Source organism: Micropterus salmoides, unplaced genomic scaffold, assembly GCF_014851395.1.
Source record: "Micropterus salmoides isolate LMB-PRFRI ecotype aquatic unplaced genomic scaffold, ASM1485139v1 Ms_hic_scaffold_14, whole genome shotgun sequence".
NCBI lineage: Eukaryota > Metazoa > Chordata > Actinopteri > Centrarchiformes > Centrarchidae > Micropterus > Micropterus salmoides.
In genome coordinates this window covers 2152024-2178864 of record NW_024040485.1, presented here as the reverse complement: position 1 = coordinate 2178864, position 26841 = coordinate 2152024, and the positions used below count along the sequence as shown (strand labels likewise).

Below are 26841 nucleotides of genomic sequence, written 5' to 3'. Positions count from 1 at the left end.
AATATTGTTGCTATGGTTACTTGCAGTTTAAAAGGTACATTATAAGTTTTGAGCACTAGTGGCGCTATGGTTTTGATGAGCGGGTCCAGACAACATGTCTGATGATACCCACAGTGTGTGTGCACTGAATGTAAATATAACTGTGTTTTCACAAGATAATCGTAGTTCTAGATCCATTTACTAGCCTTTTCCTTTTGTGTGCTTTTAACCACATCTCACAGTCTTCATGAGCGGTTGGCATTTTGAAAACACCATTGAAAGTAAAAGATTAGCACATTAAGATGCAGCTGAAAGTAACGTACAAAGGAAAAAAGTGGAGCTTGAGTTGAGATGAACTACTAATGCCAAGATCTAGAATGAACCTTCATGCTATATGAAACTATTTACAAGAAAACTCCACCAGGAATTAAACGTTTGACTGGCGCTATACTGATACATTTCGATACATTTGCTTTAAAGGCCTTGGCATAAAAACAAAACTGTTCAAAAAGCCATATCCTGCATGTACCCATTTGATTTCCCACATGACTAAAAAACTAAATCTGCTAATAATTACCTTCTATCTAATCTAATTTAATTTAATAATAAATGACAGAGGTCAAGTGTAAAGGGGTTAACAGACACCAAATGACTTATTGTCAAAGTGAAATAAATCCCTTGTCATTTGTCTTGGTAATGTTTGTGCACAGACGTCAAAGTTTCAAGATTTAATGCGACTGTACAAGGTCAATATGGGACCTGATAAATCTGCAATATATGTGCAGGACGTGCAGTTAAACCCCCAGACTATAAATATGACTGCTGCATGTATGCCATATATGCATTTCAGTTTAGGTGTTTTTTAGGTGTATCACTTAATCAGCGGGCCGATTAATCTGGCATTTTGAAATAACTGGCATTTGCTGATACCTGCACTCAGAAGGCTGATATACAAAAAATGTCTACATCCACATCTGCAGGTAGCCTTGTCAGTGTGGCTGCTGTGGGACGATGTTAGTGCTCCCCCTTGTCAACATCGTCTTTTCTAATATGTGGCATCGGGCCTTTTAAAAAGCTGTATCGGTTACCACTAGTTTATATTTTTATATTTCTCAAATTAAGGTATCAAAAAAAAGGGGGAAATGTTTGTGTTGTCACCTAAACTTACTGTATAAACACTAGCATCACAAAATGTGAAATGATACGTAGCTCTACTACCACTTGTTTATGGTTTTGTAGTTGTAGCTGCTCAGAGAGTTAAAACATGTAACAGATGACAAATACTGCCAAGCCTTAAGTTTCATCTGTCTGCCTTCATCTGCTGATGATGAATCATCACTTTAAAGGTTTTTGTTTTTCTTTACCCGTCTTTAAATCAAACCATGGACTTTCTTAAGAGAGACAAGCTCAGATGAACTGGCATGTTTTGCAGTTGAGTTCAGTGTGACCTGTTCCTTCAGGAGGGTGATGCTCCATTTTACCACGCAGTCTGTGACCATTAAACTAAATTGATCCCATGTCTCCTCTGAACTCATCACTTCCATCCCACAACAATTAACTCATTCAATTTACCAATTAATCAATGTATATTGTTTAAACCACAGGCCCTCGTCCACACAGAGGAGGTGTCTGGGGATTCTTCTGATGACTGAATGTGTGTGTGTGTTTGTGTAGAATGAGATCATGTCAAGTTAACCATGTAAGACATGTGACAGCGTGAGACTGAAGCTGCTTTGACATCTTCACCTTTGACATAACAATGACAGTTTGGATACAGAAAGAGGAGAGAAAGACATTTGTTAATTAGCCCTTATCACAAAGTACAGCTGATGCTGCTGGGAATATAATTAGTTTTGCAGGAATGGATAAGACAAATAACATTTTTGATGTGATGATAGGGCTGGATGAACTTTAAGGGGTCGCCAAAGTTATGACTAATAATCCTGGAAATAACATGGTAAATATGTGCAGGTATGGAAAGTGATTATATATATACAGTATTTGACTGTACATGATGAAGAATTGGTGGATAGAGACATGAGAATAAAGGAGAGACAGAGGAAAGTTTTCTATAAGTCTCTTAACGAGTCTTAACAGTTTAAACTGAGCTCTAATTAAATAAGCCAAACATAGAGTATGAAGCAGCAGCCCACGGCTGCGCCTGAAACTCAAATCTCTGGTGAAATGAAAATAATTTGCATCTGAATGTGCAAACACACAGTAACATGTTGATGCTAATCCATGTTTATCTTATGGACTCTCCAGAGTACTGATTAATTAATAATATTACACTGAACAAAATTATAAACGCAACACTTTTGTTTTTGTTTTTTCATTCACGACCTGTCCGGGGTGTACCCTGCCTTTCGCCCGATGTCAGCTGGGATTGGCTCCAGCCCCCCGCAACCCTGTGCGCAGGATAAGCGGTTGACGATGGATGGATGGATGGATGGATGGATGGATGGATATATATTGGGCTGCTGCAGTAACAAAATGACATTTCAACACCAGATTTTCACCGGGTCTTTGGATACAAAATCACTGTCTTACATCTAAAACATCTAAAGAAATTAACAAAAGTTAGTTTGTCAACTGTCTGTGCAGTTAGTCGAGTGCTCCACATCACAACATAAAGGCTGATTTAAATATCAGCCTATTATAATATGCTTGAGATATCAGTCTACAGAGTGGGAACCAAGGGTGAGAAGATATTTAAAAAAATTGCTGATTTTCCAGAAAAGGCATGGGAATTACAATTTTATCTCCTGCACAACAGCTAGACGCAGGAGGAGGAGCCACTTTGTTAATCTGTGCTTTCTGCCACTTGTTTATTGAGAAGGGAATAAAGCTGTCAGAGGACATATGCTGTACGGTAAGCACAGTGGTACTTTCAGTCCTCGCCTTCATCCACTGCAGTGAATTCACTCTGCAGCAGGGAAATTACCAGCTCGGCGGGAGAAAATGAGAAAGTAATTTAGACCATTTTCCTGTTTATAGAGAAGGCCAGTGTATTTTTAGAGTGGATACGTTTAATTAAACAGATATGGCTTCCAAGCAGCATTTTAACTGCTTCTACGAGAGAAAAAACAGGTGAAAAACAGGTGCTTGTGAACATTCCCCTTCAGCAACATTCAGAACTGCATCCAGGATTTTAGAAATACTTAGGTCCTGAGTCCCCCAAACACCAACCAGACACAAGCCAGAGGTCTGTAACAAGATATTAATTATTTAGATTTTTCATAATTATTTTTTCTGCAGACATTTTATGTAAATTTAGCAGTTCTTTCAAGAAGCTTTCTCCAGTAATTATAGATGCAACTAACGATTCTTTTCAGTATCTATTTATGTGTTAGTTTACTATGAATTAATTATCATTTGGCCTACAACATGTCAGTTAATAGTAAGAATCTAATGTGATACCATGTTTTGTCTATACAGTCCAAAACCCAAAGATATTCTGTTTGCTTTGATATAAAATAAAGAAAAGCAGCAATTATCACATTGGAGAAGCTGGACCCGGAGATTTGGCTTAAAAAATTAGTCAGTTCTTAAAATTGATGCAGATTAATTTCCCATCTATCACCTAATTGTTTCAGCTGTACTGGAAATCAGTGATATACTGTATAAATTCAACTAACTAAAGTCCAACTAAAATAACTGTGTCAGACCTTTGCCTCTATGTTCAGTATAATTACAACCTGAGTACATAGTTTCAATGAAACTATTAGTTATTTTGGTCTTATTGACTTAAGGGTTGTTTAATTTAAATATACTGAGCCTTAAGTATTTTTAACCAACACAGGACTCTTAATGATGCTATAAGTTTACATAATGGCAACCAGTTTTAATTATTTCAACTTTTTTTCTGAGAAAAAAATGTTTTTCTCTGTCAGATTGATGTTGTGAATTGCCCTGATACTACAATACCCATGAGCCTCAGTCACTGTTGCTAAGGATCTGATTATCTGGCCCTGAGTAAACACAATGCTAATGTAAGAGCAGGTCTCATGAATGTCTGCAGAAACTGTGACTAAGCTTGTATAATGACTAAGCTCATGTAAGGTTATCGCTCTCCGCTCAGTGACTGAGACCTGCAGTAATTGACTTGTAATTGGCTGTAGTAACAACATCAGCAGGTTCTGTTTAGTGTATGCAGCCACCGATCCACAGAGGATTAGGTTTGGAGTGGATGTGATTTACATTTAGATAAGACTAAACAAGTCACATGGACTCAGAAAAGGCTAGTGTCATGTTCTACATGTCCTGATGGAGAGATGTGATGATAGTGCTCTGGTTATCAGTCGCCCTTCCTGAGCTTCCACATCACCTACTATCATTCATGTCACAAATAGGCAGAAACAAAGAAGCTTTAACACCAATTCTTATTTAAGCTATGTTAATCACAACTGTATAAACAGTGTGATATACACTATTATTGGCCTGTATTAGCTTCCAGTTGATATACTGGTTTATGCCGGTCTGGAGCCAGGCTAAGAAAATTGTGACAAAGGTCCAAAGTGACGTACTTCCTTTTCTTTGACCAACAGTCTAAAGACGTTTAGTTCACAATTATATGACAAAAGCAGAACATTAACGTATTTGAGAAGTTAGAAATGAATCAATTAAGTGATTTAACAACATTTTAGTCAATTAATCTTCTGTTGAATGTAAAATCAATTCTTTGACCAATTGTTTCAGCAAGAGACAAAACCAAAGCATACTGTGTTTTTAAAGATATCAACATTAAACTGGCCTAGGGTTATTTTGTTCATTAGGATACATTACTGCTACTGCAAACAGAAAATGCAGCTAAGAAATGTCAAATGTTTTAACTCTAAAATTAAAAACAGTCACCAGCAGCGGCTTAGCCTTTCTGGTGTACAAACAAAAATTTCAACCACTTTTCTTTCTTTTCTTTTATTTCCCTTCCCCACTTATACCACACAAACATTTAAGAGTCACAGTAATTTTCTCCACATCATCGGACATCTTCAAGCCTAAGTTTAGCTCTAACACTCATTTTGGTAATGGGCAGGTAAACCTAATTGTCAGCACATCTCTATGCAAGATGGATGGAATCGTTAGTCCAGGGCTCCTCTACTAATGCTCCCCCTGGTTAGGAAGTCCAAAATGGTTCCCTGTAATAGGTCACCCAGGGCAAAGGCCCGCTGGTCATCATATGTCACAGGTCTGTGAGGCGATAACAGAAGAGCAAAGTCTCTTCCATTCACACCTTATTATCAGACATATTATTATGAAAGAGCTGGAGACTGCTAACTAATGTGCAATTAACCACAATGTAAGCATTTAAAATCACTCAAAGAAAAAAAAGAATAAACTTAATCCAGATACCTTGTTTTTTTGTTAGTTAATAGCTAAGGTCTGGAAACACTGACATTAATAAAAAAGAAGCAGAGCTGAAACAATGAGTCATTTAATCAATAAGCTGACAGAAAATTAATTATTTTGATAATCAATTAATTGTTTCAGTCATTTATCAAGCAACAATGTTGGTTCTAGTGTCTCAAATATAAGAATGTGCAGCTTTTCTTTGTTCTATGTGATAGTTACCTGAAACGTTTTGGTGTGTTTCAAAGAATGCACATTGGACACCTGGGAAGTTTTCTTTCTAATAGAGTGAAATATTAATTGTTTAATTAAGAAAATAATCAGTAGATTAGTTAGAGCACTAAAACGCCAGTAGTCATTTTAAAATCACTGCAAATCAAATGTCTTTGGCCTCTGGACTGTTGGTCGGACAAAACAAGACTAACAAAGACTTCTTGGAACATTTAATTGATGTTTATTAATTGCGTTCATGAAAAAAAAAGAAAATACTGGTTGATAATGAGAATACTCATCACTTGCAGCGCTAATTTTTCAAACTTTCTCAGTACTCCTGGATGCACAGTGCTGCAGGAAATGTAACTTAAATATGATGAGACAGATCTTGCTTTGCAGCTGACCCTGACTTCTGACTTTTCAAAAACCACTCAGGACATCATCTCAGGTGACATTAGCTGTGGGTTTTAGATAATGTTTGATATTCCATTTCATGATACAATACACACACTGCCCTGCCTTGCGTCTTCAAGCAAATCCATTTTAAACCTAACCATGGCCTTCAGATGCATTTCCATCCATACCAGAGGCTGAATGTACAGGCTGTGGGTAAGCCTGTGGTCAAAGGTCGCTCCTAATCATGTCCAAATACTGCAATAACTCAGCAGCCGGCAGTGCTGCTCACCAGTGGCGCAGGAGCAGCTTAGCATTTTTATCTGCTCTTTAATTTTAGCTTCAGGATTGCAATGGGGCTCTGTACTGTGTTTGATGGGGCCAGCTGAAGGACAAGAAGCAGCTCCTGGTCATAAAATGGTAATGATAATAGGGCGATGATGAGTGCACCTCCAGGCAAGGAGACGAAACAGAGCTCAGTCCAACAGCACTGCAGACTAACGTGACCATTAAGAGGGGAAGCTGCTCTGATCTGAGCTAACCTCACAGAGCGGCCGTCATGGTTCAGTCTACGAAGAGGTACTGTAAAGAATTTATGTAAGAGGGAAAATACAGTATATCCTATATATATGTTCATTTGGATAATGTCACCTGTTTCCAATGCTAATTAGGTAGACATACTTGCTTTTACAGAGAAATGAACCATTTCTGCAGAGTTTATCAAATTTATTCCCCCGTTTTATAAGTAAAGTGTGCGTAGATTTTTATTCTTGCTAAATAAGGATAGAATTTTGAGCGTTAAAGTTCATTCTTGACCTTAAAAACAGCAGTATGACAAATCACTAGCTTAGTCCAGAGCTTTCAACAACTGAGCTGACAACATACACTGATGAAGAAATCAGATGCGGGTGAATTAAAGCTCCACAAAAAGCTTCTAAGTGGGCGATTATTTTGTTAAACTATTTTCAAAGTCAAGAATGAATTATGGCCCTCAATATTTTAATCATTTTGCTGTAAAACATCTCCCTGTTTTCTGCTTTGCTCTTGTAATTTGCTGTTTAACCAAAACTGAACGCTTCCTCCGTGTTCATCTGTTATCTTTGTAAATTCAAGATAATGTACATTTCCACAGTAAAACAGAGTTGTTGAGGGTTGTATAGTCTCTTAATTATTCTTATGCGTGTTTTAGTTTATCAGTGAAGTGTCTGAACTCCACTGCAGACTGGAGTCTCTGTGAGAGACAGACGCTTGTCTCCTCTATAAGGCATGTGGATCCTTGCTGCACGGCATATTTAGAAACTATGGTGAACTGGTCACGAGTCACATCTCATTCTTCAAGGCGATTTCTTTATTGTGTGCTGTGTTGATGTATGAGTGTTTTCTTTAATGATTTGAGGGGCCACTGTCAGTGCATCCTGACTGATGATGTCGGAGAGTCAGGAGATTTAAATAATCAATGAAGTTATGTTGCTGTGCCTCGTGCATAAATGCGCACTGGGTCTGTCTTAATTGGGAGCATTTTACTATCTGAATAATGCACCCTTTAAATACAGTAGCGGGGAAATACTGCACCATTGACTTTAGACCTGGTTTTTGTTGGTCAGTGGCGCAATCACCTTCTGCTGTCTCAAGATAGCAATGCAGCAACAATGTGCCTAACCACACTCCCATGGGCGCACAAATGGACACTTGTAGAGAAGCTGCATTTGGATGGAGAACAGGCATCAATCATTATAAAAAAATGTTGTAATGTTTCAGCTCTGGTCAAGGTTATCTATGACCTGTACATGGTCATTAGTGGGGAGAGCGCTATCATCAACACGGCTGATAAAATGTATCATGCAGATCATTTAAAATACAGCAGGCATCTGTAATTAGGACAACAGGGACCTGATAAGCCAGAGGCATTTGAATGTGCATATTCAACTCAAGGCCAAACAAAGACCAACACCACGACCAACCGAGACCAACACTTTTATAGAAACACACAGACCATCCAGCTGCCTGCAGGCTGCAGCTCTGCTGCTAGTCGCTCTTTATGCCTCATTAATATTACAAACTGATTAGTTCTTACCATTTTATTTTATGTTACCACCAGAAACAGCCATATAAATGGAACAGTATTTGTATTGGCAAAATTCAGATCTTTGCAGATGCACTGTAAGATAGAAATGACTAACATCAAGAAACTGAGGACAAAATATGAAAATGAGGTTTGTTGGTTTGGAATGAGATTTAGATGCTGGGGATGACTGTTTATGAAGCTAACATGCTCATTTTCCATCCTGTCCACACATTAAAAGGATGTCTGTATCATCAGGTTGACAGCTGCATTGGGTGTAGAGAATATCTTTACCTTTCATTGTGCTCAGACGAGTTGCTGCGTCTGCTTTGAAATGCTCTGGGCGGATGTGGGATGGTCTTTGTCACTTTGATTTCACCTTCAGCCTAAAAAGACACATCAGAAGAAAAAACGTGTTTACTCGTAGTGCCTGCAAACAGCTCCCACACTTTCATATCACAACTGTTTACTGGCGCTCTAGTGCAGGATGTATCGGAAGCCATACGGAGGATTAATAGCAGCAGCTCTGACTCTGCAGTATCAGCACCTGTGTCTCTTTCTAGACACTATAAAGACTTACTTAATTACACCTCAGAGTATAAAATCCCTGCTCCTCATTGGCAGGAGCAAAGCAATCACAGAAAAAAGCCAACAGCTGAAAGTTAATCCATAAAGTTGTAATTTAACAGAGTTAAAGGTATCTATAAAGCTCTTCTTTAAAGTGAATTATTAGGTTTTAGTTGATTTTTAATCATGTGATTTTATTTCTTCTCTGACGTTGCCTCCAACAGGATGCAAATTGCAGACAAAAGACTAAAACTTTAAAAAGCTGTAATGTTGAGAAACTCCATGACTACACAGAAAATGAATAAATAAAATAGAATAAAGGCAGATAATAAGACAAGTTCGTGTCTAAGTTTAATACTCAGTCTGGGAGGGTTTAGAAGGAAGGAACTGACACACAGATCTAAGACTCTGGAAATAATCTTCTGGTGTTTACATACCGTTGGATGGGAAATGAAGAGTAGATGCAACACATGTCCCCAGTCTTACGCAAACGGTGGACACAGCAGCCAATGGTTGATGTTTTAACCTCTAAGTCAAGTGGCACCTCACAAATAGTGGTGTGGAGCAACTTAAACTTTTGATCAGATGGGAATGCAAGAAGAAGTATCAAAGATTCATCCTCTGTTGAGCATGAATGTCCGCACCACATTTGTTGACTATACAACAAATAGATAGAAGTGAACTAAAGTGTTGGAGCACCAGACTAACATCATGGTCTTTAGATTCATGTTGCTAGTGTGGCCAAAAGGTCAGTTTGCATTTGCAAAAAAAGCACAAAGTAACCCTCTACAAAATACGCTAAACTTCTGCTGCAGGTCCCTGTACCTGGCTCAGGTGTACATGTGTTCCAGCCTTATGTGTAACTGTACGTACCCTGGGCATAGTGAGGACCAGGTGTCCGGTGGTTTGGGACCTGTGAGCTGTCGAACTGTCGGGCTTTACTTCAGCAGGCAGAACCATCTGAAATATCTGCAGAGTAAATTATTCATAACTTTAATTAGCAAGATTAATGTGCTGATCTGGCACCGCTGCTGTCCCAGTGTGTCAAATGACTTTAATCATTAGTGAGCCTTTTTATAGGTACACTTTCCAGAAAAGTCTTTGGAGATCTCCCAGAATAGCTCCAACTCAGAACAGTGGCAATCAATCACTGGAGCGAAATCCTATAAAAGCCAAAATGATCCCTGTGTGTGTAAAATTAGACTTTCATTTTTCAATGTACTTTTATTTCATTTTGAGAGGGAATTTAGGGGAAACCATGCTGACAGCAGGCAGAGAAGGAAAACTCCAAAACTCCAGCCGTCCTCTAACTCCTTTTCAGCCCTGCAGCTCTAAAGTGCGGCTGATTTGATAAACCCCTCACAGATGACTCCCTTTCAGTCAGTTACCCCCGCTCCTCTAAATGAGGTCATATTTAGAAGAAATTTTAAAGACCTGAGTTGATGTATCACTGCATAAATCACACCACCCATCCAATCAGGTTGACCCCTGGAATAAAACAACCCTCCATAAAACACTACCACAGCTTGAAGCAGAGCCATGACATTCAGGACTCTGGCAGTGAGGGCTAAAGAACTCCAAACCTGGAGGGTTCTGTATTTATAACAACATCTCCTGAATTTATGTGAGGCCAAACAGCTGTTTAATCAGCCTTAAAGTTCACTGTGGTCTGTTTGTGGAGATTAAAATCCTCCACACATTATTATTTTTGTAGTCTACACAGCGTTCTGTGAAATTTCAATCAAAGGCTTACTAATGAGCTTCATTTTAAATAACTGTTTATGTGATTGCTTTTTTAAATTCTTTTCATTACAATGGAGCCATTCCCCGTCAATCATCCTCTGATTTGATTCTTATGTGTGAAGCATTTTGTAAAGTCTGTTTCCATATTTGCCCTATAAATGAATCATTGATCACCCTTGTGATGTTCAATAATGATGAGTGAGATATGAAAGCTGATGGTGGTTTATACTGTAGGTACATGTGACAAATTAGTGCTATGAGTGGTAGTGTTTGCATATTTCTGTCTTTATATGTACACACTGTTTAAGTCTGCAGTTCAGAGTTTGAGGCGTCTGGCCCCTGGAGGTAAACTCTGGTTACCGTGGGCTGCAGAACTGAGCCTCCCTTCACAATAAAATACAGTCAGACTTCAGCAGATCTCATGCAGAGCAGGAGATGAACGCTTGACACAAGATAAATAATGCTCACCTTCTGCTGACACCGAATCTTGCACTTTTGGCAGGTAACTCAGGTGATTACAGCTCATATTTTATTTATTCTAACACTTCGGCTGATCAATTTTGAATTTACCAGAGGAAGACTGACATTTTGGAAAAAATGGTCTGGGAAATGACTTCACAGCAGGTCTCTCCATAAATGTATCAGAATGTCAAAGTCAGAAACAGGTTTGATGATCCAGCAGCTTCTGACAGCTTTTTATTTGCTCTAAATCTGACTCTTAATCCATCACACCTCTCTCTGCCCCCGACTCTGCAACAAGCATCATCTTCATGCTTATCTCAAAGCAGCCTGTAGTCTTGTGAATCCATACTGACTCCATACTGCTGACATATTAATATATTAGCAGGAAGTGTGTGAAAACAGAGATTTTAGTTTGAGAAGGAGGGCAGATAGAATAAGCACTGCTTTGTTTTACCACCTATTCAAATATTTACTACTAAAGCTGTGTTAAGACTAAATAGAAAGCTCATTTTAAAGCCTGTACAATTGCACATATAGTCAATGGAAAGACATAAGTCCATGTGAACAGACGCAAATTTGCTTTGGGCAGCAGGAATTGAGCCAAAGATACAAGTGAGTTAAATATGTTTTAACTTTAACTAAAGTGGTGAAAAAACATGAAGAGCTGGAGTTTCGAGACACTCTTTCATTGCCTATGTTACTACTAAGTGATAGCGAACTGTCAGTATATTGGCTGTTTATGGGAAAAAACACAGACAGAAAACATACAAAAGTTCACATCTGTTAAAAAAGCATGGTGCCAAGTTGCTGTGTTCAATCCAAACGCACCTTTAGAAATTGCAACAGCTACACTTAAAGCTGGGGAAGGCAATGTGGGAGAAACTAGCGAGATACAGCAGATTCTGAAAGTATCCAACTAAAAGAATCACACAAGACCTCCCACCAAAGCCAGTGTGCACTGCACAGGTAGGCCAGCCAATCATTTCATTTAGGCCGAATGAAATGATTGGCCGTGCTTATCACAGTCATGTGTGTGAGAGCATTTCATTTATTGATTGCTGTTGGGCTGTAAAGGCAATTTCAACAAATATAACAAAAGATGCTTCTGAAATAAATTGCCTAGCTCAGCTTTAACACTGTAATATTTGGATTACTCTGTCAAAAACACATTTGTGTGTGCAGAAACATGCAAAGGAGAAATGTGTGCTGTTTGCTCTTTCTGACAGTTGAGACTTCACCAGAGAAACAACAGCATTATTTGTTTGTTCAAACACTTCAAATTAATGTTTTCCTGACAAGTAATCTCTTATAGTAGTGTTTGTCATGTTCTGACCATAAAGTATGTAAAATAGCCATCTAAATGAAATATCTGGTTTCTTCAACTTTCAGCAGGAGCAGCTTTAAACTTGAGAAGAAATAATGATTTGACATTTATCGTGATAATTATCGATTAACATTTTTGGCCATATTGCCAGTTAGACAGTTGAGACAACTCACATTCTGCCTCCTTCCAACAGTCACTGCTGGTTTATTTTAACTTTTAGCCATCATTGTTTTGGAAAGCACTGACAAACACTTGTTTTTAATATCTCTCAAATGAGCAGAAAGGGTGATGGGGAAGATGTCTTGTTGCATATACAAAGTTAAAGCAGCTGGTAAGTACTGTCAGTGTGACTTTGCAGAGTGTAATGTTAACGGTGGGCTGTGATCCTGCAATGTGTCTGGCTGAGTGTCTGCTGCTTGCAATCTGGAGGAGAAGATCTTTGACTTTCAGCTGCATCAACAGTTCACAGTGAGAAACCAGAGCTTATATTGTACTAGCTATACTGCATGTTGTGTAGTGTTTTTGCAGGCTTCAGAACCAACCTGCAGTTAATAGAAATATCATGCAAACTATTTTTATAAGAAGTGAAACATGATTTTAACGCATTTATATTTGTGCTGGTGTAGGCAAGGGCATTTGTTTGAATCCCCAGACCGGCTGGATTAAGAAATGTTTCCTTGCCAACTAACATCGCAGTGCCCTTGAGCCAGGACCTTCATTGGCTGGCAGTAGTAGTCTGTGGTTAAACTGGCCCCCTTCCAGTATGAATAAATGGGGAATGAAACTGAGCCTGGGGCTCTGAGGACACCTCTGCAGAATGCATGAAAATGACATGAAAAAAACTTTAAAGGTATATTGAATTTCATTTCTGTTAAGCAGATGTGAAATCAAGTCGATTCTCCACAGGCTGAACAACAGCACAAAGGAGCAATTTATTTTTTAGTTTTTTTTAAAAAATGTCAGATATATTCTTAGAAAATCTGGAGGCCTACATCAGAAACAAATCAGCAACAACTGATAAATATTACTATGATGGAAAAAGTTGCTGACCTATAAACTTAAGGAGGCTTGTGTCTAAATCTCGGCTGCTGCCCTTTAGGATGTCAAAAACCCTGAATGCTGCTTGAATGAATTTGTTGGAAAGTTCAAAGTGTTCAGCCAAAACAGTGTTGAGGAAAAATTACAATTAATGGTTGCCTAATCCTAAAGGTCATCATCTAAAAATCTCATACCTTTCCTTTGACGACGACTCTAGCGTACGTTGGCTGAACATCCACGTCTATCAATGAGGTGTCCAAGTGTCTGTAAAGAGGAGTCAGGTCAGTTCATATAAAGAGACACAGGTACAGTCTGTAGTCTGCATGGATCTGTTCTGATGGTGGAGACCTTTGGTCACATTTATTCTACAGCTGAATCAATTAGAGCCATGAAGCTGGGCTGTGGAGGAGCGGTTTGATTGAACCAGGACGTTAAAATGGTTCAAACAATCAACACCATGGTTGTGATGTTTCCAACTTGAGGTCACAGAGAGTTCTCGCAATGATTTAGATCCGTTCGATTTGATGTGACTGCTGCTGTACATCAAGTTTATATTTCCGTATCAGAATCATGCTGACGCATAAGTGAATTTGATGCTGCTTCTCAGTTGCTCCCCCTGTGCAAACAACAAACAGACGAGAAGGAAACCAACATCGACAAAAATAAAGGCATACAAAGCAATGAACCGTAAACAGATGGAACTGTTAATGTACAGCAAGTATATTTGACATAAACACAGCTGAATAAGCCGAATCAGCTGTGGGCCTGCATCTCCACAGTGCCTTTGAATTTTATCGTCTCATTAAATTTGAATTAGATTTTTATAAGTGAAGCTGTGATGAGATTAAGCTCATTGTTCCTACCTGTACACTGCCAGGTCTAAGACGATTGTGTTGTCTTCTTCATCTTCACTTATAGAGAAGTCCAGCCTGTAAATGCACAAATAAACGATGACCAACGATGGTCGTTCAGTCTTGGCCACAGGTAGTCTCAACGACTGTAACGACTGTCGTCACAGCAACAAGGAACACTAACGAACCAGCGGTATCGATGACCCGAGATAACGACCCCACTGAGGTTAAATAGCTGAGTTTCCCTGCCAGTCAGTCAGAACTGAAGAAGTCCTTTGGATGAGGGACGAAACGTCTTCCAGTAGCTTCAACCAAGTCCAGTTGCCCTTCATTTTAACCTTCGTTGGATAGCTAAAGAAACTTGGTAAACTGGAATTTAAATTTGTAATGTCATGCAATGTGATGTACAGCCTCAGTTCTCTGACAGTTTGGCAATCCAGTCAGTCAGTTCATTCACTGAATACCTTTTCTTATATTATATATTGTGTTTGAGTAGCATCAATCTACAGAGCAAGACTTTACTAGCCATTAATGAAAGAATGGTAAAAAATGTTAGCGCCCAGGCTGCAGAGAACCATACTGTCCTGTCTCCTTGCTGATGTCAAGTGAAAGATCATATAAAGATACTGTGACCTCAGCTCAGATTACAAATGAAAATCAGTGGTGCTTTAAGGCCTCGACCCCTGTGGCCTTGCTCTGGATATATACCTCTTGCTAATGGAGGGACCGGGGTGGCCCGCAGCTATCAGGTTGCCCCAAGCATGCTGCTGTTGCAATCTAATAGCAGGCGAGCCAATCCATTACCAGAGAACAAAAACTGAAGGCCGCTATTAAAGCAATCACACAGCACCTGGTGGCTTTTTACCTGCCTCCCTGTCTGAGCAGTTTGATCAGGCGCCGAAGGAAGTAATTGAGGGTCTCAAGGAAAAAACATTACAGTTATGAAGAACTTTGAAGGGAAACTGCGTGAGAGTGGAGTTGACCTGTTGTCTTTATTATGTCTTTTCAAAACAAAATTGAAGCAGTTGATTGGATGCGTTTTGTTGCTCTGGCTGAACAGAACAAGAACCAGTTATATTGCTTTCTGCTGTGCTCACTGCTGTAGCTGAGGGCATTGGTCGATTTCCCTCCCAGTCAGTCACAGCTCGTAATGCTGCACCACTCAGCAGATGAGATCTGACCACAGGTGGAGGAAGTATTCAGACAATTTACTGAATTAAAGTACTAATAGTACATTTGGCCATTACTCTGTTAAGTACTGGCCAAATGTAACAAACTAAGACCCAGTTGGAAAAATTAAATGTTCCTTTAACTACTTTAATCACTTAATCATTGCTTTCGCTTTTTGGATAGAAAATGTGTCTAGGCATACTTGGGCTCATTGACGTTCATGATTCTTCCATCAGCAGTGATCAGCGTCCTCGGGGCCTTCGGCTTCTTCTCTTTCTCCCTGCAGGGAAACAGCAAAGTACAGACTGTAGTGTTTGTGTGTGTGTGTTTGAATGGTGGACTGACAGACAGTAGCAGAGTTATGAAGTCTTTGGGGTGAAGGAGAGACACGCCTCTCCTCCAGGATCATCCATAAAGACAGACACAAGTGATTATGTGCAATAGAAGGTTGTACTGTAGGACACCTACTCACAAATAAGTGAAGCAACACACACTGTACAATAAGCTCTGCATCTGAAGCAGCTTTTCACCATTTTAAACATTTTAAAAGAGTCAAAGTATGAAGAAAATAAGGAGAACAGGAAGCAAATCTTGACCAAATCTGTTCCATGGAATGCTCCATCTGATGTTAATGTCCTTGAACCTTTCACTTGTAATGGCTCACACTACATACAAACACATGTTCATGTGCTCATGTGTCCAATATTTGACCAGGATTTATTATGGTTTGGTGTTTTCTGAAAATGCCTGTGCCCCCCTTCACTTTGCATCAAGGGACAATCCGTTTCCACAAGAAGTGTAATTTTTTTTATTTCTCAAATGTGTTTTGTTTTACCTGACTTCATGTTTTAACTGGTTGAAATTTTAACTATTTTATAACTTGTATTTGATTTAATGTTGGTTTTAAAAGTGCTCTATAAGTAATAAACTATTATTACCATACACACATATATACACACACACACACACACACACACACACTGTATTACTATACTGTAATGTTTATTCCAATGGAACTCAATCTAGGTCCAAAAAACTATGTTTTTAAACATTTACTAAAAGCAAGTGGTATGGATACAGTTATTCACGTGCAAATGTTGTCATAATTTTAAATAAAACATACAAAATCTGGCAGAATCTAGGCAGAATATAGCCTTTGGCACAGAATGTCCATTGGAGTGGACAGGTGTATTTTCAGTCACAGAACCCAGTGTACAAGAAATATATCATTAAAATCTGGATTAAGATATTTATTATATATTTCCTATTATCTGAGCAGGTTTTTTTAGCTGTCTGTTTTTCTGAGAATAAAAGGATTTATGCAGTTGTTGCTGCGGTAACCTCTTCCCTCCCAGTGTTTTGAATTTATGATGCAATATATCAAAATGACAGAGATTTAAATATAATAATCAAATGGAATTGCAGACAATCCTTTGGGGGTCCGCCATGTGGTGGTTGGGACATGGTAAATGGCTTATAATGGCTTCCAAATTACTGTCAACTGTAGTGACATTAATTAAAGACTATAATTCAAATATAAAGATTCCAGAAATGTTACTTGGCATTTTTCCGTCATAATTTTTCTGGCTCTAGTGCAGAAAGATGATGTTCCCATTCTTCAGAACAGCTGTCAGAACACCATCAGAGCTGGTACATTCACTGAAAAGTTTGAGACATAGCTATAGTTGTATATTGGCAGCTACAATTGTTGCTTGAAACCAGTGGCTCCAAAACCTTTGGCGTTTATGACCTGTAGTCAAAATCTGCATTGCATAATAATAATAATAATAATTATCTTTATTTGTAGAGCACTTTTCACAAACAAGTTACAAAGTGCTTTAACAAGTGCTTTAACAATAAAACATAATAATAAAACAAATACATGATAAAAGCAAGAAAACACTTAAGAGACTAAAATACACGTTTAAAATAAATATAATATATATATAATAATATAGAGAATAGAATAAAATAAAGTCAAAAAAATTGGGAAAGGCTCTCCTATAAAGTATGTTTTCAGAAGGGACTTAAAAGAGTTCACTGACTGAGCCGACCTGATTTCCTGGGGCAGGCTTTACCAGAGCCTCGGAGCCCTGACTGCAAATGCTTTGTCCCCTTTAGGTTTTTTTTTTGCATATATGCCAGCCTCGTCACAGGTTGTCTCCCATCCAACCTACCAGGTTGAAATAGTAGTCAGGGTACAGCAGCCAGGATGTGTTGATTCAGGAAGTGAATGTGATAAAACTGCATCAATGCTGTTACCGGGTTGTGTTGCCTTCACTTGTGACACATTGTCACAGGTTATGGCCTCGATCAAAGAGTGAGATTTTCTTCTCAGGTTTTTCCAGAAGGTGTTTACAATGTTAAGTATCCATAAAACTCTTCTTGAAGGATCTATAGTTGGAGTATTTTCTGCTTGCAGACCACCAACTCAAGACAAATGGTTTCCTGTATTTTCATCACCATTTGCTGTACAACCAGTTACTCCATTAGCCACGTCAAGCAGGTGGTGACAGAAACACAGGGAGGGAGGGGACGCCCATCTATTAAGCCCACTGAATCGGGGAGAACCGGGCCAAATCCCGGTGGCCTGCGGGCCAATTTGACCTGCCATTGATAATCTTGAATAACAACAACAACAACAACAACACCACCAACAACAACACCACCACCACCACATCATCATCTAGCAAACTTTAGCCAGCACACACTCTATTCATCCAAAGAAGGTTAAAGACAAAGTACATTACTATGACCTGGATGACCACAAATCTTCACAGACATCACACTCTATTCACTTTGTCCTAATGCAGCTCTGCCCTGCCAGCTGTTAGGAAGCTTCAGCTCATCTTATCAAATTAAACAGTCCCTTCACTCATGGTTTCACTGGAAGCCCCTCAGCATTTCAGCAGCAGAGTGTGTGCAGCCTGCACAACGCTAATAACTTGTTTTTTGTCCTTTTGCGATTCTACTTCCTTCTTCACTGTGGCCCGCATTAGTTCGGATGCCGCGCAGAAATACACTGGTTGCTTCTCTCTGGAGCGGAGCGGGAGACACTTCTCGGACGCACTGCAGCGCTTCTGGTGTGAGCACAGACTAGAATGGCTGAGATCCGCTCCGGCAGCCACAGCAGGCAGACTCAGTGAGTCCAGGGTCAAGTAAACTTGGTATTAAATGACTTGGTAGCAGCTGGGCACTGTGATGAAGCTCCACCCTTGTCTTGAAAACTCAGTGTTCACATAGCTACTTTAAAGGGGCTATATGTAAGTTTTTGATTTTAATAAATCAAATTTTCATTGCCTTATTGTCAATGGGCTCAAAACTCACTCAGAAATGAAGCACACGCCTGTTTTCGCCGTTGCTTGCATCAGCCACTATTCTGCTTTTAATGTGAGGTCCCCAGGTCGGATTCAGCCCTGTGCGCGCTCCCAAGGCTCTCACACTACAGCGACAACACGGCAGCTAACAACATGCAGACCACTAACACCATAAAACCGGCTCCCAGCAAAACACAGGCTCCACGTAAGGATACAAAACAACAATAAAGGTTTATGTGCTGAAGCCCATCAGACAACACAGGTTCAGATGATGTAGAGTAAAACAAAGAGAGCATTAGTAAAGACAGTACCTGAGTTTATTTTACCGATACTCAGGTATACAGCTTCTCCACCTCTCAGTCGCTGTAACTAACATGACCCACATAATATACAACCCAGAGGAAGAGCCATCTGCTGACACTACAGTAAATTTACTTACTGCGGTCTAACTGTTACAAAGTGTGACACAATCTCGTTATAATATTCAAACCAGCTCATTATCATCAAATACATTTAGTTGTGCTGACATTGCTGAGCCTCCGGTGAAAGAGCCGGTGTTGAGTTGCCTCTGAGACAGGAACATTGAAGTAACAGAACCTGAACATGTCTGTGTGAGAAGCCACAGCCTGCATGCAGGTGTTTCTGCGTTTATTGCAGGATTTCTGTATGAAAGCGGTTGTGTTTCGGATTATGCTCGCTCATGAGTTCAAGCGAGCACGCGTATGCGCACACGCCTGGTTGCAATCTTAAAACCGCACCACTAGTGGCCGCTGAAAACTACATAATGCCCCTTTAATGATCAGTCCCAAAAGTCAGTAGATGAACATGGCAAAGACTTTACCTGGTTTGGAACCTGTTACTAGGGGGGCTCCAAACAGTTTCAGGGGAAGCTCAGTGAATGGAAATGAAACAATATTACATTACGTATTGCATTACTTATCAAAAGGAGATCACACAGAATAGCCTACATATGTGAGAGTTCAGAGATACAGTAGTTTTGGGGAACAGTTTCCCCCCCATCAGAGTCAGAAACTAATAAATGCCTTAGGACAGAGCTTTTTTAAAACTATTTGGTGCAGTCAGAAGTAAGGTCAAACAGCATTATTAGGCTATTTTGGCTCAAATGTTGAGTGCCTGTGGAATAAGATAATATAATCATGATCTCATAGACATCCAGAAATTGGGTGAAATTTACCAAGTAATTTCCCAAGCTTTGTATGAGGAGAGGCCCACAGTCTCAGACTTTGAAAACCCCTGCCATAGACTGTATATAAAAAGGTTAGTCCACAAAAATTAGCGGTTTGGTGGTTTGTGTGAACAAGGTGGCCTGGGACGAGTCAAATTCCCGGCCTGAATTCTTGTGCCAGTCCGCCCCTGAGGACTATCATGTCTTCAAATTTGACCCAAACCATCACGTGCAGGATATACGTTTCAGTATGCCCTGTGAACCAATATATTAAAGTTACAGTCTTTAGTAAAAACAACAGATTATTATTGACCCTTGGGGGTTTTTTCTCATTGCCCACATGACAAAGTTTGAGTGCTGTCATTTTTACATTAAGATTTTTGTCCAATGCCTAAAACCACCATTTAAGCTTCATACTTTTTAAAATAAATAACCAAAAACTGGCACTCTGTTAAGGACTGCTGGCTTTCACTGTCCAACAACTTAGTTCTATTTATTCCTGAGGAACCATAAATATAGACCGCATCATATTTTTCTTTTTACAGAAACACACCAATTAGCAAATGTTTAAAGGATAATTTGTATTTATTACAACCTGGTTTTTGGCGTTTATTTAAATCAGTAAATTTTAGGAAGTAGTATTGTTATTAATGCAGACAAACTGTTTTCAAAACATTGTGTCCATTTATCATACTGTTAAGTGTTTTGGATTTCTTTTGTTCTTTTTTTTGGTGACTAAAATATCCTAAACTGAGGTTCACTGACAGATGAGGATTGGGTCTGGAACCCTATGGAGCAGCAGGGGTGGGAGAAAAAAAATCGATTCTTAGATGCATCGCGATGCGGACCTGAAAGATTCTGAATCAATTAACAAATGTCAAAAAATCAATTATTTATGTTAACTGATAACGTAATGTTGACGAAACGCAAAGAAATGAAGGTGATGACCATGGAGATGAGGTTAATGAAGTAAATTAGGGATGCAAAGTGGTCCTTTTAAGCTAATTAGGAGATGTTTCTTTTGGATTTAATTGTGCAGATTAAATGGTTAGTAATTATCCACAGAGGCATCAAGATGCATCAATAATAGTTTTATAATTGCATCGAAGCCCTCTGAATTGTAATCGAATAGAATCGTGAGGTGCCTGTCCTTGATCCTAGTGGTTTCACCTGTTTGTAATTGGTGTCTCACTCACCTGTGTATTTAAGTGGATGTCTGTCTATCACTCGGGCCAGTTTATTCAGATGTTGCTTTGAGTGTTTCCAGTAGATTTAGTTACTTTTGTTGGACTTTGGATTTTCGTGCTTTGTGTTTTTTGTGGACTGCTCACACCTAACAACCTGTAAGTTTCACCTTTTTCTGAATAAACCTCCACAGCTCAACATTACCTGCTCCATGTCTGCATTTGGGTCCTAACCTCTTCACCAGCGTTCAGCCCAAGAGGCTGAACATAACCGAATGAACTGGCCCCAAGTGATAGACAACCACTTAAATACACAGGTGAGTGAGACACTAATTACAAACAGGTGAAACCCCTAGGACAATCAAGGACAGGCAGGAAGTAAAACAAGACAAGAGACACTAGGGCAGACTAACTACAAACTAAAACAGGAAGTAAAGCCAACTGAAACACACAAGGAACTATGTCACAAAATGAAACATACACAGACATCAAAAGTAAATAATAATAATAAAGTAAATAAATGACCAAAGTAACACATACTACAGAGAAAAGCAAACACAAGGGCAGGGAATGAACACAGAAACACAAAACACACCTAACCAACCCAAACCCAGTGACAATCCTTAAGAAATGAATACAGCTGCTTCCACACACAACCCAAGGGCTCATTAAAGTGTTTAATGACAATGAAAATGATGTGAATCAAAAGCTATGGCCTTCCGTCACCAGATCTCAACCCAGCTCATCACCAAATAAGAATATCTTTATGAGGAATGTTCATCTTCCCTCCAATAATATAAAACTGGAGGCTCGTGGTGGAACAACACCTTACTAATATATTTGATGTTTTCCTTTAGTGTGTCACCCATCTGTGATTTACTGTTTTAGCAGCCAACTAGGTTTAATGGAGCAGAACTCTAAATAATGGACACCGGTCATCAGTTAGAGTCCATTTCTACCAAAGCATTTCAACCATTTGGCTGATAATTTGTGGTCGTTTCCAAAGTCTGGTTAAAGACTGGTGAAGATAGTCAGCCATAGTGTGTGCATGTGTGTGTTTGTGTAGGGTTGAAGTGAAACAGAGGCCAAGTATACACTTCAGAGGTTCAAACCAACAGGAGCATCTCCAGCGCTCTGCCTCCTAATTGTAACAGCAGCTTTTCTCCTATGCCTCCATCTCATCCTAAGCCATACATGGTTGACTTGTCAAGGTCAGCGCGGTCTCTGCACTTTAAAATCCTGTTCTGTAACTTTCTTTTTTTAAACAGGGTGTGACAGGGTATCTATCAAACAGCTGAGTCATGGAGACATCAGTGGGGACAGCTCCACTGCTGGTTGTGTGGAGTTCAGAGGTGAAGACAATCTGTTCAGACAGCTTTCAGTTAGCCATGTACAACTCTGTCTGTAGAGAAGTGTTAATCTGCACCGGATTTTCTACAGAACCACAGTCACTGTACAGAGGATGCTCAGGGTGCAGTACATGCCTTCTGCAAAGCTTTCTTTTGGCGCGGTATTATGGTGTAATACTGCACACAAGTCAAGCTCCTTCAGCCCAGCAGCCCTCTCATTCACTATGATGGAGCAACTGGACCTTCCACCAACACAAGGCCTGTTGGTTTAATGCAGTTTCGGATGGCGTCCCCGCTTATAGGGGTTGTGAGGTTTTGCACCACAAAATACATGAATCTCAAAATGTAACTGCAAAAGAAAAATATAACTTACGTTTAACTGCTTATCATAATATTACAGATTAGCGCTGAAACAATTAATACATTATCAGTCTTTTTTGGTAAAACAAAATGGCATTAATTCTCTAATTTCAGCTACACCAATATGAGAATTAGCTGCTTTTCTGTGTTTATTGTAACAAGCATCTAAAGACGTCACCTTGGGCTCTGAGAGTGTGTGACACTTACACTAAACAATTACTTGATTTATCAAAAAACAATTTCTTGAGTGTGGAACTTCATTGATCTTCACTTGATCTTGGAAATAGAAGTATTTCTGGAGCTTCTTCTAGAGGTTTCTGCTGCACCTCACAATCTTTCTTTGTGTATAAGTATTAAAAATTACTAATATTGACTGCTGTTTGCAAGATAAATTGCCCGTGGGGATCTGATCTATTGAGATTGTGTTAAAAGCTTCAGAAAAATCTATTAAGCAGAACTCAAGCTACGATCATTTAAATTGTATGCTTAATTGATTATGAAATTTTACATTCGTTGCAGAGCTAAAGGTACATTGAGACAGAAAGTGGTTGTTGTTTCTAATGTAAATATGCCCGCTGCCTCTCTTGTGAATGCTATTTCCTGCTGCTGTCTGTGATGAACATGGCTTTAATAATCTACAAAAACAGAAAATCTTTAGAATTAGCATTCACATTTTAATAACAGGTGTCCTTTAAAAAGTGTCTGCCTCAATACATTCATTTAAACAATCAACAAGGTATCACACGTTAAAGAACCCTGCAAATCTCCACCCGTCCAGCTCATTCTTGCATATCAATTAACTACATCCATTTATCAGCCTGTCAGATTTCCTCCACCTTAAAGCTCCACTCTGTTTTTAGGTTGCAGGTTGGATCTGCTGCTTGTCTGCTGTTATCCTTCCTCTCAGAGGATCAGAGCAGCCATTAAACACAGAGGCTCCTGGCTGACCTTATCGAAGAATCCACCTCAGGAGCAGGAAATTCATCTTTCCTGACAATCCAGTGACTGGACGACTGCATGCATCAAGTCAGCAAACTCTGACAGCCACGCACAGGGAGAAAAACGGCAACACCATTTCACCCTGATTTAATGCTTGGACAGCACGCACGCCTGGGATGTTTTGTAATATGGATTAGGAAACAGACTGTCACTGGTTCACTTCTTATCCATCATGGGTTTCTTCAAATAGGGCTTATTCAGGGGTATAACCTGACTTCTTATCAATAGAAAGGGGTTTATTGTGCTCCTTAAAAGGGGTTTTCATCCATTTCATTCCAAGTAAGGACACTGAAAGAAGGAAAAAACAAAACAGGATGGATGAACCATGTTTTGTGAAATTACAGTTCCCAAAGATCTACTGCGTTCAATTAACATGATAAAGTGTTACAAATGACACATCCCTATGAGGGATAGGGACAGGAAAATACATCTAGAAGCAGAAGACAGAGGGCTGATTAAACCAGTCAGACAAAAACATCAAAAGCACAGGAAACAAGTTATGAAATTATGGGCAGGAGATTAAGCAGCGGTCACCAGGATACTCCAGTATTCATCAGACTCAGCTGTTCTCAGCAGACTCTGTGAGCCGAGGTGTTATGAAAACTAAATGCAGTGAGTCAGTGCTGTGCCCACAGGTCAGCGAGGTGAGGGGAGGGTGAATAAAAATACAAAAGCCTTTTCCTAGGATAAAAAAATAAACAGATAAAATAAATCTGTCACACCCCTCTTTACAAACAGGGAGAAAAAAAATTTACAAACAAAAAAGAACAAATTCTGAAACTACTGTGTCTGTCTGCTCTCTGTTTGATCGGGACTTTTTGTAAGAAGAAGCAGAAAAAAAAACAATTTGATCCTCTGTGACTCTTGAGTGACTCTTGAGCAAAACATAAAAACTCCTGAGGTCACTAAATTGTATATACTGTCATTACATTATCATTACACTGATCCTGGTCCCAGTCTGTGGTGTTTATTGAAAAATGTTTTTTACAGAGAAAATAATGGGAAAACACTCCAAAAATGTCTACGATAGTCTTTTACAACAAGGGAATCTGAACATATTATTTGAACTTGTGAAGGCTGCATGAAAGATGAAACAGTAGTGGTTATCACAGGTGAAATAACCTACAATATACTTTAAGTGATGTTGGCATCCATCATAGTATAGGCTAGCACCCAATACTTTTTTGTGTTTTTTTATTATTATTTTATTTTTGATCCATGTGGACCTTTTGTAATTTTATCAGTTGTTATGGTGGTAACCGGGAATGGGGGGGTGGTACATGGAATTTGGGACACTGGTTATAAACACAGCCAACACCCTGTTGTTTTTATGTTTTTGGTCTCTCTGGTGAAGCCTGCGATGGCGAGTGGCAGCAGGACATGAACGTTTTGTTTGCCCGAAGAAGAAAAGGCAGGTACTGAATCCAGGTGTTTTCAAAAATCTCCTTTATTGCATCTACTCTTTTTCGATAATTTTCCACTTCAGCCAAGTGCGAAAAGGTTTTAGTTTCTGCAATTTTATGCAAACATTTGCATAAAACAGGTGGACTAATAAGTAATGTTAGTAAAGTTTATGTATATCTTCTCCTTCCTCTGTCCAGTAAGAACAGGGCTGGTTTAATAATCAGACCCAGCAGGAGGGTTTATCCCCCAGTGAACTGGACACTTGATGATGGTAGAGTACAGCCCACTTCCACTGTCAGAGTGTCCTTGGACAAAGCTGTACCCTGGACCAACCCTGAAGTCTCAGAGGAGCTGGATGAGTGTAGGATGCTCCATGTAGTTATTATTCTAGAGATGTATTACATGTCAGGTTTGTTTGTATGGTCTTTAATCACAGTAACATTCCACGTCATGGAACAAAAGAGGATGGCACTACATGAAAACAAAAATGACACTGAACCTCATGGCCGTAACCATCTATGAGGTCACCAAGGTCCAGACCTCCGTAAATATATGTAGGCTATAGGCTATCAATAAAAAATTTGAATAAAAACATTTGATAACACGATCAACTTAAATGAAGGCTTTAGGACCATGCGGGCGCACTGATTACACCGTTGCAACCATCGTTTCAACTTGAAAAACTGTTTCCACGATCAGTGTCACTTGGCAAAACACATGAAGCATAACTGAGAGCATCGCTGTTTGCGGGAAGAGTTTTGGGCAATAAACACGTTTTGTAAATGTCCAGGTGCATGGGTGAAATCTCCCCATTAAGAGAGACGCTGTGTGCATTTACGAACGAGGCACAGCAGCATAACTTTATATTAAATCTTCCGACACGGCGACAGGATCGGTTAGAATGTAATGTTGATTAAGGTTCTGTGTTCTTCTCCACATCCAAAAGGTATCACATACAGTCTGGTTCATACAGTGACACTGTCTGGAGTATAGCAGCCGGCCTCCTGATCAATCCTGAGCTTAGTGAGAGCGTCTAAATTATTTCAGAAGCTAAAAGTTGAATTCCGTTTCCTCTGCAGAGTTTCCTCTATCCTAGTTTTTCTCAATGGGGGCGTTCCGAGGACGATGGGGGGGCGGTGGTTGCAATATTTTGGAAGGGGAGGTGCTGAGCTGCTTTTGGGGGGCGTTTGTTGGTTGGAAATTCTAAGGCAAGTTTACACCAAAGATTCACAACAATACGAGTTAAAACTTTAAACTACTTGCAAAAAACTGTGGTCTGCAACATTAAAACCTTCCAGTTTAGTCCGCTGCCACTGGACGAGACTGTGTATTTTTTCTCCGTCAGCTACTTGTGGTGCAGCTTCCTGCTGCCTTCACGGGAACGGCAAGTCAGAGTATCATCTACCCACATGGCATTTACTGTGTAAACTCTGGAAAATTGACGTTCTCTTTCTTGGTGGAAAAGTGTTTATTTCTCTGAGGAATACACTGTGAACGTCGTGTTATTGCAGTTATTCCGCTGTCGGACTCACTCTGAAAGCAACGACACCAGCGAGTGACATGGACCCACCTCGCGCTGTGAGTCGCAGACAGATTGTGCCAAAGCAGACATAAACAGTAGTTTCAGTAGGCTATAAAAATGTAACGTTAAAAACTGAAGCCCTGTCTTGCTCTGTTGGGGATTGTAAGCGGCACTTTATCAGAGGTGCTGAAGTTAAGGTGTGTGGAATTATTTGTGAGCTTTCTGTCTGATCACAGGTGTCGGTTAGTTTCGTTTTCCCCCAGCATGAGCACCTCCTCGTCTCATTCAGGTTTGTCTGTTAGACGGTGAGGGGAAACTTCCAGCGAATCAGTAACATAATGCAGTATAGAGCATCTAGTAAAATATTAT

General features: G+C 39.5%; 1 protein-coding gene across 1 annotated transcript in view; it reads right to left on the bottom strand.

Moving 5' to 3' along the window:
* lrrc6 (leucine rich repeat containing 6) overlaps positions 1-26841 on the bottom strand; it is a 47987-nt gene that overhangs the window by 1358 nt on the left and 19788 nt on the right. Inside the window, exons 9-13 of the mRNA XM_038717227.1 lie at positions 15354-15431; positions 13994-14059; positions 13325-13394; positions 9437-9532; positions 8291-8382 (exon numbers count right to left, since the gene is read on the bottom strand). Coding sequence (XP_038573155.1) covers positions 8291-8382; positions 9437-9532; positions 13325-13394; positions 13994-14059; positions 15354-15431 — 402 coding nt within the window. The remainder of the gene's footprint in view (positions 1-8290; positions 8383-9436; positions 9533-13324; positions 13395-13993; positions 14060-15353; positions 15432-26841) is intronic.